The sequence below is a fragment of the Drosophila novamexicana genome, unplaced genomic scaffold (assembly GCF_003285875.2).
Source record: "Drosophila novamexicana strain 15010-1031.04,08,12 unplaced genomic scaffold, DnovRS2.1 tig00001089-arrow-arrow-pilon, whole genome shotgun sequence".
In the NCBI taxonomy this organism is placed as follows: Eukaryota; Metazoa; Arthropoda; class Insecta; order Diptera; family Drosophilidae; genus Drosophila; species Drosophila novamexicana.
In genome coordinates this window covers 333,029-353,222 of record NW_020824841.1, presented here as the reverse complement: position 1 = coordinate 353,222, position 20,194 = coordinate 333,029, and the positions used below count along the sequence as shown (strand labels likewise).

Below are 20,194 nucleotides of genomic sequence, written 5' to 3'. Positions count from 1 at the left end.
GCCCCAGCACAGCTTCAAGATTTAAATCTTTCGGGTTTTTTTTTTTAGGACAACCACTGCTTGCGCATCAAGATATTGGGCGATTGCTATTACTGCGTCTCTGGCCTGCCGGAGCCGCGCAAGGATCATGCCAAATGCGCTGTGGAAATGGGACTCGATATGATCGATGCCATTGCGTGAGTATATCATATCTTTCAAATACAATGTATATATTTTCTTTAATACTAAAAATATATCGATCTGTAAAACTCTTGCTAAAGGTATATTAATTAGGCTGTGTAAAATGCTTTTCTAAGCTTCTGAAGTTTATTCAATAAGCTTCCAGCACATGTTAAGCATATCATAAAGCGGTTTTTCAAAATTCCGTTCCACCCAGACTATGTATAGAACAGTTGCTAGATTTATGCTAGAGTATTACATATTTGGCTGGTTAATTGTTGCTCACCTTTGATATTCGCATTTTTGGAACTGATTAAATTTTCATATCCTTGCTAATGGTATTATACGTTTGTCACGAAATGTGGTGCGCACAGAAGAAGAAGACGTCTTCAGCCATAGATGCATTTTTCTGTTGCAGCCCATATGTCGGATCTTAAGATATTTTTACCTAACTCGGCATTTAGTATTTTCACTATGCTCCTCATATATGCGGTAAATCGTATATGCATCGAATTACTAGATCATACAGTCTTATAGGAAAAATCGTTCGATAACCTTTTCTGTTTCTTAAGATATCTTGCTCAGATAGCTGCAAATTTGTATCTAATTAAACTAGTATATTATATATGGCTCGGATGGGAACAATCGGTCGGCAAGAGTATTTAATGTTCGGGTTGTCAAAGATCGCCATTAATAGTTGTCTTCTTTAATTTCGTCGCCTTATCCATCTTATTGCTGCCGCACAGTACCGTTGTGGAGGCCACCGATGTCATCCTGAACATGCGCGTGGGCATACATACGGGCCGTGTGCTCTGCGGCGTTCTGGGCTTGCGCAAGTGGCAGTTCGATGTGTGGTCCAATGATGTGACGCTTGCCAACCACATGGAGTCGGGCGGCGAGCCGGGGCGGGTGCATGTGACGCGCGCCACCCTTGATTCGCTCTCGGGCGAGTACGAGGTGGAGGCGGGTCACGGCGATGAGCGCTCCTCGTATCTGCGGGATCATGGCGTCGACACGTTCTTCATTGTGCCGCCGCCGCATCGACGCAAGGTGAGTTGTATGCGATTTGCGATCTTTCAATTAGCTGCTGCCTGTAGCGTTTGAACTCATTTTGCCCATCTCTAACTCTTACCTGTTGGTATTGTGCATCAATGTCTCTATTGCAGCCCCTAATGCTAAACACGCTTGGTGTACGCTCGGCGATCGGTAGTCGGCGCAAGTTGTCGTTTAGAAACGTTTCGAATGTGGTCATGCAGCTGCTGCACACCATCAAGTTCTCGGAACCGGTGCCGTTCTCCAACATTGCCACCGGTTCATTTCCATCGGCGGCCGCCGCCTTGGGCGGCGGTGCGGCACGTGGCAGCAGCGCCGACGCGGCAACCACGGCCAGTATTCAGGTGTCGGAAAAGGGTTCGCGCAAGGTAAGTGCTCACCATGCCCACAATTTTTTAGTCTATAGTATTTAGTTGAAATACCATAGTCCAGTGTTTCGAGATCAGAGACTCGTAGCTCCGTAGTCGTAGCTCAGTTCTGTGCATGTCCGGGTAATATCCTTCTTTTTGTTAATTTTCATTTATTTTTTTGTGGGGCACAGTCTTGGGTGGTTTCTCAAAATGTATCCCAGGGATACTCTCGAATCTCAATGATCTGTCGTCGGCTTGCTGTAAAGTGCGACAATTCCTTATGATTTCTTTCGTTGATTTCTTTCTTTTCGTTTACTTTCAGGATGCGGTAAGTTCACCTTACATATAAGTATAGTATGAAATGTCCCAAAAGTCCCAACCATAACTCCGTACTCCTTGTTTATTGTTTTTCGAAATTGTGGGCCCTTTTGTTTTGTAGACGCAATATCTTGCATAGCATATGAATACTTATTAGTTTTTATCGTAATATGCGTAGAACAGTTGGATCTCAGTAATCGTTATCTTTTGATTCGTAATATGTAATTCGTAATCCGTACTGTTGTATCTACTAACATCTGTACAGTACTGTACTGGCCAAAACTATAATATAAACTATCTTAATTTTTTTTTTGTGTTTGTGTCGATGTTGTGCGTACCTTGTGTAAAGATAGAAGCAAAATAACGTGTAGTTACTGAACTCATCGGTAATACCCACTAACAGCAACACTCGACATTTGACTCGACCTCTGATTTCATCATTACTGATCGAAGAAATAAATAAAAAGAAAAAACACACACAACACTTGACACAATTTAACAAAAAGCAGCTAATCAGATCAATTAACTACACTAAAGCAGCTTTAGGCCAACTAAATTCTAGATTTTTAAACAATTGAATTATAAGAAATATTGAAAGCCAAATATTGCTTGATATTTGAAAAATAAGTATAGTATATGAAACGCGAAACATACACTAAAAATTTTCCACAGTTATTTTGCATATTTGCTATCAAAGTTCCAGTTTCAGTTCCAGTTCCCGGTTCAGTTTCACTTTCGTTAAGTTTCCTGTCGCTGAATTACGTTTCCGTTTGCGTTTATCTTGCCCTTTGTTGCTATAAGCTATTTATATCCTTTGTCTCAATATCATTTTCTCTATAAATATTTTTATCTTATCTATATAACTTAATCCTTATCTACCTTAACCATATTTAACTATCGTACTTCTCGTTATATTTTTGGCTATACTATTTTAATTTACAATTTAAGTAATATATATATATTATACATACATACGTATACAAACTATATATATACATATATATGAATACTGTGTATACTTCTCTGATCTAGGTAATACGTCTACAAAAAATCTTGCATGCTACCCCGCCACCGCACGGCATCGGCTATGGCAGTGTCGTCGGCAGCGGCGTCGGCAGCGGCGGTGGCGGTGGGGGGGGCAGTGTTCAAGTGACCGTAGGCACAAGTCCCAATTCAACAGCGAGTACGATTAGTCGCATACATAGGCACAATCACAAGAATAATAAAGTGAGCAGAGGAGCAACAACAAAAAAAAACAAATGTTTAATTTTCGTTCACATTCGTTCAGTCTTGTATTCGTTATGTATTGTGTTGTGTCGTTCACGTTCGTTCACGTTCGTGCGTTACGTGCTGTGTTGCTAATTCATAAGTATTCGATTCGTTAAGTTAAGTGTTCGTTAAGTTTTTTTTTTTAACCGTTTTTATTATGTTTTGTAACTGTTATGGCTTTTAGTTTGGGGCGGGCTTTAATACTAATTATTTGCGGTGTTTCGTTGAGTTTCGTTAAGTGTCGTTAAGTTTCATAAAAATTTGCGATTAGCTCACATTTGAACATTTGCCGCATGTGCAGTCGTGACGCACCCATTTCGTCCAGTTGCGTTAGTTTCGTCAAATCTCACAAAGCATGTCGCTACACAGCTCTGCTCTCAACCGCATGTCCTAGATCCATTTAGTGTACATTTTGGTACTTGGTACTTTGGTACTTCGATATAGCCAGCCAGCCAGCCAGCACACTGCCACAAACCTGCCGGGAACAACAACTAGCACTAACTTGACCCATTTTTGTCTTACCTGCATTCCCCCACAGTCACAGTCTAAGGTCGCGGACAAGTTCAAGCGTCCGTTCCGCAAGCGGCATTCTGTGGCTGCTCATCATCAGCCGACAAATCGGGTGAATCGCTTCCTCTCCCAGGCCATAAATGCGCGCTCCGTTGATTGTGACAAATCGGAGCATGTGGACCGATTGACGCTGCGCTTCCGGCAGAGCGACAAGGAGCGCGAATACCATAAGGACTTTGATTTGGGCTTCACCACGGCCATGGGCTGTTCCCTGCTGTTGCTAATACTTGGCGCCGCACTGCAGGTGACCGCATTGCCGCGCACCTTTATCCTGTTGCTGTTGTTCCTCACGGCCTTCATCTGGGTCAGTGCCATACTGATGCTCCTGCTGGCCGTTCGCCTCAAGTGGATCATCTGGGATATATCTGAGAGCTTCTCGCTGCGCATGGCCATCACCATATTCACCATTATACTCATCTATTCTGTGGGCCAGGTGAATGTGGTAAGTGTAGAGCGTTTGCCATAGCAAATGGCATCTGTACGTTCAAAGCTGACCCCCTTTTAACGCCCAGTTTACCTGCGTTACGGATCATCCCTGCTCGGGTAACGTATCCATTTTGGACTATCAAAGCCTGGACTCTCATGGTTTCGACATGACGTCGGCGCCCAGCAAACCGATTGATGCACATCGCAAGTGCTCCTTGCCCCAATATGTGTCCCTCTCGGCAGCCTTTGCCTTTCTGTCCGTCTCCGTGTTTCTCAGGTGAGTACGGTTGCTGTTTAATTCGGGAATTCTTTAAACTGTGACCTTCTCCACCTTCGCAGATTGCCGATTATATTCAAATCGCTGCTCGTCCTGGGCATGGGGACCATCTATGGCCTGTTCATCGAGCTGTCGCATCAGAATATCTTTGAGTGCTACGACACGCGCGTCAAGTAGGTGGTCAAGGGTCACTCTACTGACCCACATATACACACATTTTTTTTATATCCATATCCCCATATACATATATTTATATGCATGTATCTAAGCCGTTAATCAACATTTTAGAGCATCCATTCCGCTTCATTTGATCTCATTGGCGCGCATTGTCATCTTTATGATTGCGATATTGGTGCATGGGCGTTTGGTGGAGGGCACTGCCCGTCTGGACTTTCTCTGGCAGCTGCAGGCTTCGCAGGAGAAGAAGGAAATGGATGTGCTGCAGGAGTCGAACAAGCGCATTTTGCACAATTTGCTGCCCGCTCATGTGGCTGCACATTTCCTCGATGCGCAATTTCGTAACAATATGGTAAGAGACATCGACCACTCGGCCACCCGACCAACGGGTCGGCCAGCGGCACACGGCACCCTGCACCCGACAGCTCGTACTGACCCATTGACCCACTACTTTACCACCTGTTTTTTTGTTTTGTTTAGGAGCTCTATCATCAGAGCTACGCCAAGGTGGGCGTCATATTTGCCAGCGTGCCGAACTTTAATGAGTTCTATACCGAAATGGATGGGTCCGATCAGGGCCTGGAGTGCCTGCGCCTGCTCAACGAGATCATTGCCGATTTCGATGAGCTGCTCAAGGAGGATCGCTTTCGAGGCATTGACAAGATCAAGACCGTCGGCAGCACCTATATGGCTGTGGTTGGCCTCATACCCGAATACAAGATTCAACCCAACGATCCCAACTCGGTGCGTCGTCACATGACCGCACTTGTTGAATATGTCAAGGCCATGCGGCTCTCCCTTCAGGAGATCAACAGTCACTCCTACAACAACTTTATGCTTCGCGTGGGTGAGTATTCCTCCAGAGCACTGGGCACCATGCGTGGCACTCACTTTAATAATAAACCAAACCAATCAACAGGCATTAATATTGGACCCGTTGTGGCGGGCGTGATCGGTGCGAGGAAGCCACAGTATGATATCTGGGGTAATACGGTGAATGTGGCCAGTCGCATGGATTCGACCGGCGTGCCCGGCTACTCACAGGTCACCCAGGAGGTGGTAGACAGTTTAATTGGCTCGCACTTTGAGTTCCGTTGCCGTGGCACCATCAAGGTGAAGGGCAAGGGCGACATGGTCACCTATTTCCTCTGCGATAGCAGCAGCAATGCGCTCAATGGCGAGGTGCGCAACGCCATGATCAGCAGCCGGCCGGCGGCGTCTTCGAATGACACGCAGGGGCATCAGTCCCTCACACATGGTGGTGCTGGTGGTGGCGGTGGTGGTGGCGGTGGCCTGCATCCGGCCGAGTACTACCAGAAGACGTCGCAGTTCCAAGAGAATCGTCTCAACACCGATACCTATAGCAAAAAAGACAATGGCCATCTGTACAATGTGTGTGGTGAGGAGCAGCAGCTGCTGCTGCAGCATCAGCATCAGCATTCACAGCCGCTGCCGCTGCCTGCACCACCCGCCCAACACCACCATTTACATCAGCAGCAGCAGCAGCGGCTCAACAGCAAGCTTCAGAAGCAGCCCAACTTTATGACCAATGGTGGATTGCCCAATATACGCGAGAATGGGCACAATGGCGAGCTGCACTACTCGGCCACAAATATGGTGCCGACTGCAGCAACAGTTACGGCTGCAGTGCAACAGCAGCAGCAACAACAACAGCAACAACAACAGCAACAGCAGCTCCAACTCCAGCACCAGCTCCAGATCCAGCACCAGCACCAGGTCCAGCACCAGTCCATTCCTTCGGTAATGTTGCGCGAGTTCAATATAATTGAGAATCCGAATACCGGTGGCAGGCATCAGCAGCTGCAGCAGCATCAACAGCAGCAACAGCAGCTGGAACAGTTGCCGTCGGCGCAGCGGCCATATCCACATGCCAATAGCCTCGATGGTGGTGGCGTTGGGGGTGTGGTCGGTGTGCTGGGTGGTGATTGTTTCATGGTGCCGCGGCGCGAACAGCTGCGCAGCTATGCGCCGCCGCCGGCGCTGCCCTTTAACCAGCATGGCCAGCATCACCCACTGCATCATCTGTATCACCAGCATCAGCATTTGAATCAGCATCAGCCATCGTCCTCCAGCCTAAGCTATGGCCACTGCCGTGAGAGCGAGCCGCTATTGCATGCCAGCAGCGTCGCACCGGTAGCCAAGGTGAGTGAAGACGTTGACCTCATGATCTGGAGCAAAGAGATACTACTCTGAACGAAGCCCGCTCCTACCCCTCAGCAGCCACCTAACGTGCAAATCCACCAGGCAACCAGCCGAGACTCCACCCAGCTCCGCCCAACCACCAACCCATCCATTTGTAACTAATACAAAGCATGCATAAAGCAACGGATGAAGTGTGTTTATTTGTACATATTCCCCTTGTAAATGTGTGTGTGTGTGTGTGTGTCAGCGCACACAAAAAAAGTTGCTGGATCGACCTATGATTCGAGCCAAATCGCTGCCATTAGGCTCGACTCGTATACACCCGTTCGAAATATTTATAGAAAACGAGCATTCTAAAAGAAATATACAGAAATTAGACAAATATGTGGCCATATTTCCACTATAAGTGCAATAGAGAGAGAGAGGGAGAGAAAGAGAGAGGGAGAGAGAGAGAGAGAGAGAGAGAGAAAGAGAGAGAGAGAGAGAAAGAGAGAGAGAGAGAGAGAGAGAGAGAGAGAGAGAGAAAGAGAGAGAGTACTATAATTTCGTTACCAGTAGACGGTAATTTATTATGGATCTAATGAATAATCGATATAATTATCATTTTTCTTCCAATATAAACTGCTTTTGTAGGTAAGCTTGAGAATAAAACTCTTTTTGAGATTTTAGAGATATTAGATATTTTAATTAAGTGAGATATTTAAAACTATTTTATAGTTAAATATAAAGAAAACTTGCCTTTGTTTATCCCGTTGGTATCTTAGATTTCGGAATGCAGATAATATCTATTGATTCAGTAAAATGATGCAGCTGATATTTCAGATTGTATTCATAAACTGATGGAGCTCCGTTCATGCCCCTAAATAAACAGACACACACAACAGCACACACACACAAATATTTTTGATATATTACAATAAACCTATTCTGTGCAGACTCTTGTGAATGATGCCCCATTACTGATTGTATTTTTATTATATAAGTATTTGACTATCTGTGTGTCTCTAACTATGTTCCACTCTTTGCATGCTATCGCACCACGCCCACATTCACGACTAACACCTAGATCATGCCCATGCAGCATGCACCAAAGTACGAGCCACCACGTTACACCTGTCCCAACTCCATGTTGTCACTGCAGCAGCAACAGCAACAGCAACACCTGCAGCAACAGCAACAGCAGCAACTGCCGGAGCGGCAGTATGCGCTTTACTCACAGCAGCCGCCGCTACCGCAGCTGCCACCGAAGCCGGCCCTGAGAAGCTACCTGAAGCCGCTGCCCAAGCTGCCAACGGATGTTGAGGAGAGTCGCGAGATGTCATCGACGGATGATCTAAGCTCCAGGCCGCATTCGCCATCTATGAGCAGCTCCGATGAGAGCTATTCGAAGACCACCGAGGGCGAGGGTGACGGCGACGAGGACTCGCCCCGCATCAATGGCGGCCATCTGCAGCGCAACGGACATGGCAACGGGCTGGGCGTTGGGATTGGCATTGGATACAATGTTGGTCGCGTGAATCCGTTGCAATGGCTCTATCCCTGCGATATACAAGTGGATCCTACATCGCCGATTGTGGACATGGCTCAGCTGCGCGACTTTGAACTAAGCTCGACGACTGAGAGCCAGGGCCAGCAGACGACCAGCAACACGACCAGCAACACGCAGCACAAAGGCGACAGCTGCAACAGTTTTGACTACCAGCAGAAGCCAGCAGCAGGAGCGGCGGTATCGGGGACAGCAGCGGGATCAGCAGCTGCCACCAAGTCGCCCTTTGAGAGGGAACTGCAAAGACTGCTCAATGAATCCTCGCGGGCGCGCTGCCTGGCCACCGCAACGGCGGTGGCAACGAATTCCGAGCAAACGACCAGCAATGGCAGCGCTCGCCACAACGTCGATCTTAGCTATTCGGCCAGCAACAGCAAGCTGAGCTCCATCAATGGGCACGTGCAGGGTCTCGAGGGGCTCGAGGGCGGCTCCAGCAGCAATGGCAATCTCAGTGGTGGCAGCAACTCGAATAGCGGCAACAACAACTATCATAAGGATCAACAGCAGCAGGATCACGATCTGCTCGCCATGGCCATCCAGGTAAACGGCAAGCTTCCCATGAGCAACAGCTTCATGATATCCAAGCATCCCGTCGGCCTCGAGGCCATCAAGGAAATAACGCGCCACAAGAACCCCTCCGAGTCCAGTCAAATGTGAGTAAAGCACAACTAACTGCAATCATTAACCAGCCTAACCAGCCATAACCCATAACCCATAACCCATTGGCCAATTCCTTGAACCGGTTCCGACACCCGCCCCCATATGTATCTAATACCAAGCAGCCGCCATCGACACAACCATAACCATAACCAAGCTCAAATCACTTACGCACTTGTATAGGATCCGAAGTATCTCCGGATCTTCAATCTAACAGAAGTGATCGAACCTTAGTCAAGATACAAGCAAATACCTCAGCTCCATTTTAGCAAACCTGAGCTATTCCGCCTATTCCGGTTTTAGATTTCAAATAAAATACGTTAAGCCGTCTTAACGAGGCTTATAAAATACGTTCAAAATTGCTGGATACAAGTATATATATGTCGTCTAACGAAAATTTGGGGATGGGTCAAAAAATGTTCTTTACTCGTTCCCATTGATAGGCCAAAAATTAATTATTTTTGAGGCGCTGATATATTTAATACTCTCACCCTGGCAACGACTTAGTTGGTCGGAACTCCCTAGCTCCGAGATTTTTTTTTTATGCAAACCGAACTAAAAAATTAGCATACCGTTTCGGTTCAAAATAGGGATTTAAATTGTACGTATAGTAGACAAGGTAGAAGAAATACAAATTAGTGAAATTGAGATTTCACATCTAACATGTTCCATAATTTTCAGGCAAACCTCGGACACGGAATCGTGCGAGATTCTGCACGAGAATCGCAGCCAGATGCATGCGCTGGCCATGCTGGAGCTGCATGCGGCCAAGGAGCAGCAGCAGCAACAGCAGCAACAGCAGCAGCAGCAGAGATCGCATCGGCAGCGTCCGCGCTCCAAGGAGCTGCAGCACAGCTACGAGAGCCTCGACAGGCTGGATGGTTCGATGCCGCAGCAGCAGTCGCAGCGGCAACGACATCATCATCACCATCATCACCACCATCAGCAGCGGCAACAGCAGCAACAGCGCTACAACCATGTGGAGCAGGAGGAACGCGATGATACGGAGGACAACCTGGCCGACGAGGAGTTCGAGGATGATGAGGTGGGGCGCGACGTGCGACAGAAGCGCCTGCTGCAGAGTGATCACAACAAGCAAAAGAATGAAAAGCTGCAGCAGGCGCAGAATGAGGAGCTGGAGCAGCAGCAGGAGCAAATGGAGCAGGAGCACGAGCAGCTAAGGGGGGAGACGGCGCCGCTGACCAATGGCAGCTTGCGCATGGAGGCGAATGTGATAAACGATGAACTGAAGTATGGTGCGGCCCATCACAACCACCAGTCCATGGACTCCAATCCGCTGGAGAGCCAATCGGAGTGGTCGGACGATGATTGCCGCGAGGAAGCTACAGGTAAATAGACCAGCAATTATTTTCGATAACAAACCATAACTGCTCTACTCGTCTTTCTCTCTCTATCTCGAAGGCGGCGCAGAGTCAACAGGCTATATAACCGATGAGCCTGGCCTGGAGAATATCTCGCTGTTGAATGAGGCGGGTCTGACCGATGCTGAGGGCGCCTTGTCGGACGTCAACTCGCTGTATAATGCGCCCGATGTGGATGACACCTCGGTGTCGAGTCGGGCCAGCTCGCGCCTGCTCAGCCTGGATTCGCTCAGCGGGCTGTACGATTGTGATTTGGACTCTAAGCATGAGCTGGCCATTGTGAATGCCTCGCACAAGATAACCAGCAAGTTTGGACCACCGGCGTCGCCGGCACAGCAACAGCAGCAGCCATCGGCAGCAGCAGCAGTTGCAGCAGTAGCAGCTGCTGCAGCAGCACCTCAGGCAGCAGCAACACAGTCGACGGAGCAGCAGCGACAACAAAGTTAAAGAGATTTGTACTTAAGGAAGAATGAAGCTAATGAGCACGCAAAGCAATCCAGAAAAACAGAAAACCAGCACTCAAAACGTTGTTACTGCTAAATGCAAATGGTGTCTATTAATTTACAATACTAAAACTACAACAAAGTTTGTTAAGATATATATATATATATATATATATATATATATATATATATACCCTATATAGATATACATATATATACATATGTGTTTTACAGGAAGGAAAACAGAAACGAGACACAAGTTCTCATGCGTTGCTTTCCATTTCTTCTACTTATGGTAGCCAACGGCACTCTCTTTATATATAGGATTGTATGGTTTTTTTTTTTTGTCATTATTAGGTATTATATACATAGTATATATAAAAATAAATATATATAATTACAAATAGATATATTTAGTCATTGGCCCAGTTGAACGTTCCAGTTAAACCCCACACAAAAACAAAAAAATGTATTGAGAATTAAATACGATTTGAATTCTATAAACTCCAATATTGATATTATGCGAAGTATGTATGTATATGCTTATAGGTATACATTGGCAAATCCATCACAATTACCATTAAAAACGATTTGTGGATACATAATTAATTTGTGCGCTTAGCCTCTATAAGATATACTTTTCTAATTTGTTACACACTATATAAGTACATATACCTATACTAGCAGTACATCATTTACTATGTAGCCTACCTGTATGGCATATATTATTTAATAATCGAATAGATAAATACAACAAATGCATGACACGTTGTAAATAAAGCGAAATATATATATATATATTTTATCCTAAAATTTAAACCTTCATGTACGCGCTCTGCACATTTGAATGAAAAAAAAAATTTTGCAAGTAACAATTTGATGGTCTGTTCCAATACGTTAATGCTATTAATTGAAAACTTACGGCTTCTGTATTTGCTTAACTATAAATATATATTATATATCTATCTGATCTGTTGGTCTTACGCCAAGCGTCATGTGCGATTTATCGTAGCCTACTTTTAGCTGCTGCGTTAAAATGTTGCCTACCTTGAGGCCTGGCTCGCACACACCTTTTGTACATACACACACACATGCATACGATACGTACTTATCATATAATTATTTAAGTTATAAGCGAGCTTTTTGCTAAAATAAAAAATATGTCGAAAAGGCTCTAAGTCAATTTTTTGTTGGCTGTTGCACAATTTCCGAATTTTCACGCAAAGCTTCATTTGCCATAAGGCAACATAAATTGTTTAATCTGTAGACGTATAGCTATGTATATATGTGCATGTAAATCGTATATGTCTATTTAATACGTTTTGAAATATAAGCTATGAATGTATTGTAACATGATTCACAAATACTATGGGAAACTCAAAGATATTGTTGATAACTGTCTTGTGATGAACCCAAAACACGTACAACCCAAACAACTAAAACAGATATAACAAAAAAAAAAAAACAAAATGAAAACAAAAACAAAATGAAAAAACAAACAAAGATTAGAATACAAATAAAGCCCATATTTTGTGTGAACAATTTATGAGAACGCCACTGAGCGCAAATATTATACATATTACGTAATTATGTAACAACAAATGAACATTTAACCTAGAGAAGCAAATAACAACAAAACAGCCCACAGATTAACTTATGCAGACCACAAAAATTATATAAAATTAAAGAGATATTACGCAGAAATATATACACAATAAATACCTATATATATATATATATATATATATATATATATATATGTATATATCACAGAACCACAGCGATGCAATAAGTTAGAGAGAAATAGAGACAGACAGAGAGAAAGAGTTTTGCAACAAACTGCAGGCATGATATTTATTTTTCTGTACCGAAATCAAATTAATGATATCTATGTATCTACAAAAAAGAAATATACAAAACAAAATTTTTAAAAATTATATATACTACATATGGAAATGTATGTGTGAGCAGAAACAAAAGCAACTACTTATAGCTGTATCTCCATATAGCTGAGTGCGGCAATAATTAAAGACCCATAATAAAAACTTACAAGTACATATAACTAAATGGCAGCATATCAAATATCGAGTATTTTCTAATTTGCAAGTGGATAATGGTTGGCTTTCTTAAATGGTGAAAAAAGGTGCGCATTTGTGCAAATTGTTATTGGCAATATTCTTAGCCAAATATTGTAGCTAGAAACGAATTGGTCACATAGATAGAACAAATACAATTGTTAAGCTGACAATAACTTCTGGTAATTCCAATAACTTTCTCGCATATGGCTAAGCATTCTATTTTATTATTCTGGTTCAATCCGGAAATTAGTTAATGCACATCTTACTAAGAGTTGGGCAGCAAAATCACAAGAGACGTGAAACTGAATCGTTTTGTGTGCTTCATATACTTTGCTACTTTACAGTCCAGTTTAATTCAAGAAAGGGAGATGTTCAAAATCTTGATAAGCAGATTTGTTCGTGTGCGAAGAAAAATATATATATATGTATATATATTAAACACACGGTTGATTCCCGAACAATCATATTTAATCACTTTAACAATCTGGAATCTAGTTAAATTTGATTTATTTCTTTTATTATGCTCAGGCTCAAGAGTTTAGTTTTTCACTGAATATGTTAGTTTGCACCCGCGTTAACGTTGACTAATTTAAGTAATAATTTGATAAGTTTTGCACACACGGGAGCGGTGCCTGATATAAGTTTATGAGTTGATAAGTAGTCAGAGCATAAGTCTATATATTTCCAAAACCTTAAACCATCTGAGCATAATCTTAACTACTCTATCAGTCTTACACGCAGTTAAATATTATTTTATTATTATAAAAAAAGAACAATGCTATTGTTTTCTGGTTGGTGTTCTTTTTTTTCGATTGTTTATTTGTTTTGAACTTTTTGCATGTTGATAAGCAACAACAAGCTATTGCGTATCACTTAGCGCAGTCCAATTGGTTGGAGTCCTATGTATTATTCGTATGATTCATCATACAAATTTTTGGACGAGCTGAACATTGTTAGAGCGGCTCGCAATCAGGGCTGCAAGCTGTGCTTGAAACAAACCAATTTGAGTCTTATACACTATTTGCTATAAGCCGAGGCTTAAGCCAAATTATTTTTTTGGTTGGTTTTTGATTCTGATAACCAAACAAATGTTGAAAACATATAAGAAATGAAAATCAGAGTTTCACGATGGGGAAAACCTATGACCCGAACCTACAGACAGGAATTTGGTTCAAGTCGGGATCTGAACCACCGACAATTGTTTTTTTTTTTTTTGGTTTTTAGCTCTGTTTGTAAGATCTAAAGCCAAATTTTTATACCCTGAACCCATTAAAAATTGGTATAGGGGTATATTGTATTTGTGCGAAAGCCAAATGTATGTAACAGGCAGAAGGAAGCAACTCCGACCGCATAAAGTATATATATTCTTGATCAGCATAAATAGCTGAGTCGATCTAGCCATGTACGTCTGTCTGTCCGTCCGTCCGTCCGTATGTATGAACTCAAGGATCTCAGAACCTATAAGAGCTAGAGACTTGATGTAGCTAGAGACTTAGATGTAGATGCTCCTAGCTCCCGCGCATAGCGCGTTTGTTTCCGATAATCGAAAACTTACTCCGTTTCCAAGCAATCGATATCGATATCCTGTTTTTTGGGCAATTTTGGTAAATAATAAGAACTAGAGTCACCAAACTTGACATATAGCTTCTAAAATAGAATATATATATGATATAGGATTTTTTTCATGGTTTTCCCTCTAGATTAATGTGGCATTCAAATCTCGACACCGATTTTTTGGTCGAAATTCATGTCCAAATCTTACCCCAAGATTCGTATGTAGACTTGGGTCAAAATTTACCACCCTCACATCTCGGCCAAATCTCATCCGATTTTCACGAAGTTTGGCTTTTTCTTCATGGTTTTCCCTCTAGATTAATCTGGCATTCAAATCTCGACACCGATTTTTTAGTCGAAATTCATGTCCAAATCTTAACCCAAGATTCGTATATAGACATGGGTCAAAAATTACCACCCTCACATCTCGGCCAAATCTCATCCGATTTTCACGAAGTTTGGCGTTTTCTTCATGGCTTTCCCTCTAGATTTATCTGGCATTCAAATCTCGACACCGATTTTTTGGTCGAAATTCATGTCCAAATCTTACCCCAAGATTCGTTTATAGACATGGGTCAAAAATTACCACCTCCATATCTCGGTCAAATCTCATCCGATTTTCACGAAGTTTGGCGTTTTCTTCATGGCTTTCCCTCTAGATTTATCTGGCATTCAAATCTCGACACCGATTTTTTGGTCGAAATTCATGTCCAAATCTTACCCCAAGATTCGTTTATAGACATGGGTCAAAAATTACCACCCCCATAACGCGGTCAAATATCATCCGATTTTCACGAAGTTTGGCGTTTTCTTCATGGTTTTCCTTCTAGATTAATCTGGCATTCAAATCTCGACACCGATTTTTAGTCGAAATTCATGTCCAAATCTTACCCCAAGATTCGTATATAGACATGGGTCAAAAATTACCACCTCCATATCTCGGTCAAATCTCATCCGATTTTCACGAAGTTTGGCGTTTTCTTCATGGCTTTCCCTCTAGATTTATCTGGCATTCAAATCTCGACACCGATTTTTTGGTCGAAATTCATGTCCAAATCTTACCCCAAGATTCGTTTATAGACATGGGTCAAAAATTACCACCCCCATAACGCGGTCAAATATCATCCGATTTTCACGAAGTTTGGCGTTTTCTTCATGGTTTTCCTTCTAGATTAATCTGGCATTCAAATCTCGACACCGATTTTTAGTCGAAATTTATGTCCAAATCTTACCCCAAGATTTGTATATAGACATGGGTCAAAAATTACCACCCCCATAACTCGGTCAAATTTCATCCGATTTTCACGAAGTTTGGCGTTTTCTTCATGGTTTTCCCTCTAGATTAATCTGGCATTCAATTATGAACACCGATTTTTTGGTCGAAATTCATGTCCAAATCTTACCCCAAGATTCGTATATAGACATGGGTCAAAAATTACCACCCCCATAACTCGGTCAAATTTCATCCGATTTTCACGAAGTTTGGCGTTTTCTTCATGGTTTTTCCTCTAGATTAATCTGGCATTTAAATATGAACACCGATTTTTTAGTCGAAATTTATGTCCAAATCTTACCCCAAGATTCGTATATAGACATGGGTCAAAAATTACCACCCTCACATCTCGGCCAAATCTCATCCGATTTTCACGAAGTTTGGCTTTTTCTTCATGGTTTTCCCTCTAGATTAATGTGGCATTCAAGTCTCGCCACCGATTTTTTAGTCGAAATTCATGTCCAAATCTTACCCCAAGATTCGTATATAGACGTGGGTCAAAAATTACCACACCCATAACTGGGTCAAATCTTATCCGATTTTCACGAAGTTTGGCGTTTTCTTCATGGTTTTCCCTCTAGATTAATCTGACATTCAAATCTCGACACCGATTTTTTGGTCGAAATTCATGTCCAAATCTGACCCCAAGATTCGTTTATAGACATGGGTCAAAAATTACCACCTCCATATCTCGGTCAAATCTCATCCGATTTTCACGAAGTTTGGCGTTTTCTTCATGGCTTTCCCTCTAGATTTATCTGGCATTCAAATCTCGACACCGATTTTTTGGTCGAAATTCATGTCCAAATCTTACCCCAAGATTCGTTTATAGACATGGGTCAAAAATTACCACCCCCATAACGCGGTCAAATATCATCCGATTTTCACGAAGTTTGGCGTTTTCTTCATGGTTTTCCTTCTAGATTAATCTGGCATTCAAATCTCGACACCGATTTTTAGTCGAAATTCATGTCCAAATCTTACCCCAAGATTCGTATATAGACATGGGTCAAAAATGACCACCTCCATATCTAGGCCAAATCTCATCCGATTTTAACGAAGTTTGGATTTTTCTTCATGGTTTTCTCTCTAGATTAATCTGGCATTTATGTCCAAATCTTACCCCAAGATTTGTATATAGACATGGGTCAAAAATTACCACCCCCATAACTCGGTCAAATTTCATCCGATTTTCACGAAGTTTGGCGTTTTCTTCATGGTTTTTCCTCTAGATTAATCTGGCATTTAAATATGAACACCGATTTTTTAGTCGAAATTTATGTCCAAATCCTACCCCAAGATTCGTATATAGACATGGGTCAAAAATTACCACCCCCATAGCTCGGTCAAATCTCATCCGATTTGTTTGGCGTTTTCTTCATGGTTTTCCCTCTAGATTAATCTGGCATTCAAATCTCGACACCGATTTTTTAGTCGAAATTCATGTCCAAATCTTACCCCAAGATTCGTATATAGACATGGGTCAAAAATTACCACCCCAATAACTCGGTCAAATCCTATCCGATTTTCACGAAGTTTGGATTTTTCTTCATGGTTTTCCCTCTAGATTAATGTGGCATTCAAATCTCGACACCGATTGTATGGTCGAAATTCATGTCCAAATCTTACCCCAAGACATGGGTTAAAATTTACCACCCCCATAACTCGGTCAAATCTCATCCGATTTTCACAAAGCTTGGCGTTTTCTTCATGGTTTTCTCTCTAGATTAATCTGGCATTCAAATCTCGACACCGATTTTTTAGTCGAAGTTCATGTCCAAATCTTACCCCAAGATTCATATGTAGACATGGGTCAAAATTTACCACCCTCACATCTCGGTCAAATATCATCCGATTTTCACGAAGTTTGGCGTTTTCTTCATGGTTTTCCCTCTAGATTAATCTGGCATTCAAATCTCGACACCGATTTTTAGTCGAAATTCATGTCCAAATCTTACCCCAAGATTCGTATATAGACATGGGTCAAAAATGACCACCTCCATATCTAGGCCAAATCTCATCCGATTTTAACGAAGTTTGGATTTTTCTTCATGGTTTTCTCTCTAGATTAATCTGGCATTTATGTCCAAATCTTACCCCAAGATTAGTATATAGACATGGGTTAAAATTTACCACCCCCATAACTCGGTCAAATCTCATCCGATTTTCACAAAGCTTGGCGTTTTCTTCATGGTTTTCTCTCTAGATTAATCTGGCATTCAAATCTCGACACCGATTTTTAGTCGAAATTCATGTCCAAATCTTACCCCAAGATTCGAATATAGACATGGGTCAAAAATTACCACCCCCATAACTCGGTCAAATTTCATCCGATTTTCACGAAGTTTGGTGTTTTCTTCATGGTTTTCCCTCTAGATTAATCTGGCATTCAAATATGAACACCGATTTTTTAGTCGAAATTTATGTCCAAATCTTACCCCAAGATTCGTATATAGACATGGGTCAAAAATTACCATCCCCATAACTCGGTCAAATCTCATCCAATTTTCACGAAGTTTGGATTTTTCTTCATTGTTTTCCCTCTAGATTAATCTGGCATTCAAATCTCGACACCGATTTTTTAGTCGAAGTTCATGTCCAAATCTTACCCTAAGATTCGTATGTAGACATGGGTCAAAATTTACCACCCTCACATCTCGGCCAAATCTCATCCGATTTTCACGAAGTTTGGATTTTTCTTAATGGTTTTCCCTCTAGATTCATCTGGCTTTCAAATATGAACACCGATTTTTTAGTCGAAATTTATGTCCAAATCTTACCCCAAGATTCGTATATAGACATGGGTCAAAAATTACCACCTCCATATTTAGGCCAAATCTCATCCGATTTTAACGAAGTTTGGATTTTTCTTCGTGGTTTTCTCTCTAGATTAATCTGGCATTCAAATCTCGACACCGATTTTTTGGTCGAAATTCATGTCCAAATCTTACCCCAAGATTCGTATATAGACATGGGTCACCCCCATAACTCGGTCAAATTTCATCCGATTTTCACGAAGTTTGGTGTTTTCTTCATGGTTTTCCCTCTAGATTAATCTGGCATTCAAATATGAACACCGATTTTTTAGTCGAAATTTATGTCCAAATCTTACCCCAAGATTCGTATATAGACATGGGTCAAAAATTACCATACCCATAACTCGGTCAAATCTCATCCGATTTTCACAAAGTTTGGCGTTTTCTTCATGGTTTTCTCTCTAGATTAATCTGACATTCAAATCTCGACACCGATTTTTTAGTCGAAGTTCATGTCCAAATCTTACCCTAAGATTCGTATGTAGACATGGGTCAAAATTTACCACCCTCACATCTCGGCCAAATCTCATCCGATTTTCACGAAGTTTGGATTTTTCTTAATGGTTTTCCCTCTAGATTCATCTGGCTTTCAAATATGAACACCGATTTTTTAGTCGAAATTTATGTCCAAATCTTACCCCAAGATTCGTATATAGACATGGGTCAAAAATTACCACCCCCATATCTCGGCCAAATCTCATCCGATTTTCACGAAGTTTGGCTTTTAATAGCCTCAACCCATTAAAAATGGGTATAAGGGTATATTGTTTTGGTGCGAAAGCCAAATATATGTAACAGGCAGAAGGAAGCAACTCCAACCCCATAAAGTATATATATTCTTGATCAGCATAAATAGCTTAGTCGATCTAGCCATGTCCGTCTGTCTGTCCGTCCGTCCGTCCGTCCGTATGTATGAACGGAAGGATCTCAGAACCTATAATTTGAAATTTTAGATGTAGATGCTCCTAGCTCCCTCGCAGATCGAGTTTGTTTCCGATAATCGATAACTTACTCCGTTTCCAAGCAATAGATAAAATTCGATATCGATATTCTGTTTTTTGAGCAATTTTGGTAAATAATAAGAACTAGAGTCACCATATAGCTTCTAAAATAGAATATATATATGCATTTGATGTTGGAAGAAGAGGGTTCAGGGTATCCCCTAGTCGGGAGCTCCCGACTAGAACCTCTTACTTGTTTAAATATCAGTTATGTCACAGCCCTCATTTATGTCTATGGAAGGCAGTCTGTATTGTTGATACACCTGGAATGATGGGGGCAGGTTGACAAATATTAAAACTATACTGAAAATAGATTTATTAACTAACAATTGTCTTCACTTGAGAACATGAAGCTACGTTTGAGCTAAGCAGAGTTCAGTTCAGTTATGATATTATACTTGCTTCCCTTATGAAGCTATTAATTGTTTTGGTAAATGTAAAATATTGTTAATCAATGCCTGGAATACAGATGCTCGGCAACTGGCAAACAGAGTTGGAGACATGCATCGCATGTGTTTGCTTATTGATATAACTTTTTATATTTCTATTAAATATACAAATAGAAGTTAAATAAATAAAATACAAGTTAAATAATTAAAAATGCCTTGCCATATTTTCACGTTTTTGGACAGCTTCTTCAGCGACTACTATATAAGCCAAAACTAGAGGCACATTGGCAGTT

General features: G+C 41.9%; 1 protein-coding gene across 7 annotated transcripts in view; it reads left to right on the top strand.

Annotated features, from left to right (window-relative positions):
• LOC115766308 (Ca(2+)/calmodulin-responsive adenylate cyclase) overlaps window positions 1-10,949 on the top strand; it is a 40,744-nt gene extending 29,795 nt beyond the window's left edge. The window contains exons 5-18 of one of the 7 annotated variants that reach the window (XM_030710187.1): window positions 49-176; window positions 906-1,209; window positions 1,326-1,580; window positions 1,885-1,890; window positions 2,913-3,107; window positions 3,688-4,161; window positions 4,232-4,422; window positions 4,485-4,595; window positions 4,711-4,951; window positions 5,080-5,446; window positions 5,519-6,762; window positions 7,904-8,961; window positions 9,647-10,314; window positions 10,388-10,949. In XM_030710187.1, coding sequence (XP_030566047.1) covers window positions 49-176; window positions 906-1,209; window positions 1,326-1,580; window positions 1,885-1,890; window positions 2,913-3,107; window positions 3,688-4,161; window positions 4,232-4,422; window positions 4,485-4,595; window positions 4,711-4,951; window positions 5,080-5,446; window positions 5,519-6,762; window positions 7,904-8,961; window positions 9,647-10,314; window positions 10,388-10,794 — 5,649 coding nt within the window. In that variant the 3' untranslated portion in view covers window positions 10,795-10,949. Of the gene's footprint in view, window positions 1-48; window positions 177-905; window positions 1,210-1,325; window positions 1,581-1,884; window positions 1,891-2,912; window positions 3,108-3,687; window positions 4,162-4,231; window positions 4,423-4,484; window positions 4,596-4,710; window positions 4,952-5,079; window positions 5,447-5,518; window positions 6,763-7,828; window positions 8,962-9,646; window positions 10,315-10,387 lie in introns of those variants that run through there. The other 6 variants (XM_030710183.1, XM_030710184.1, XM_030710188.1 and 3 more) reach the window with 6 other exon arrangements.
• The last annotated feature ends 9,245 nt before the right edge of the window (window positions 10,950-20,194 follow it).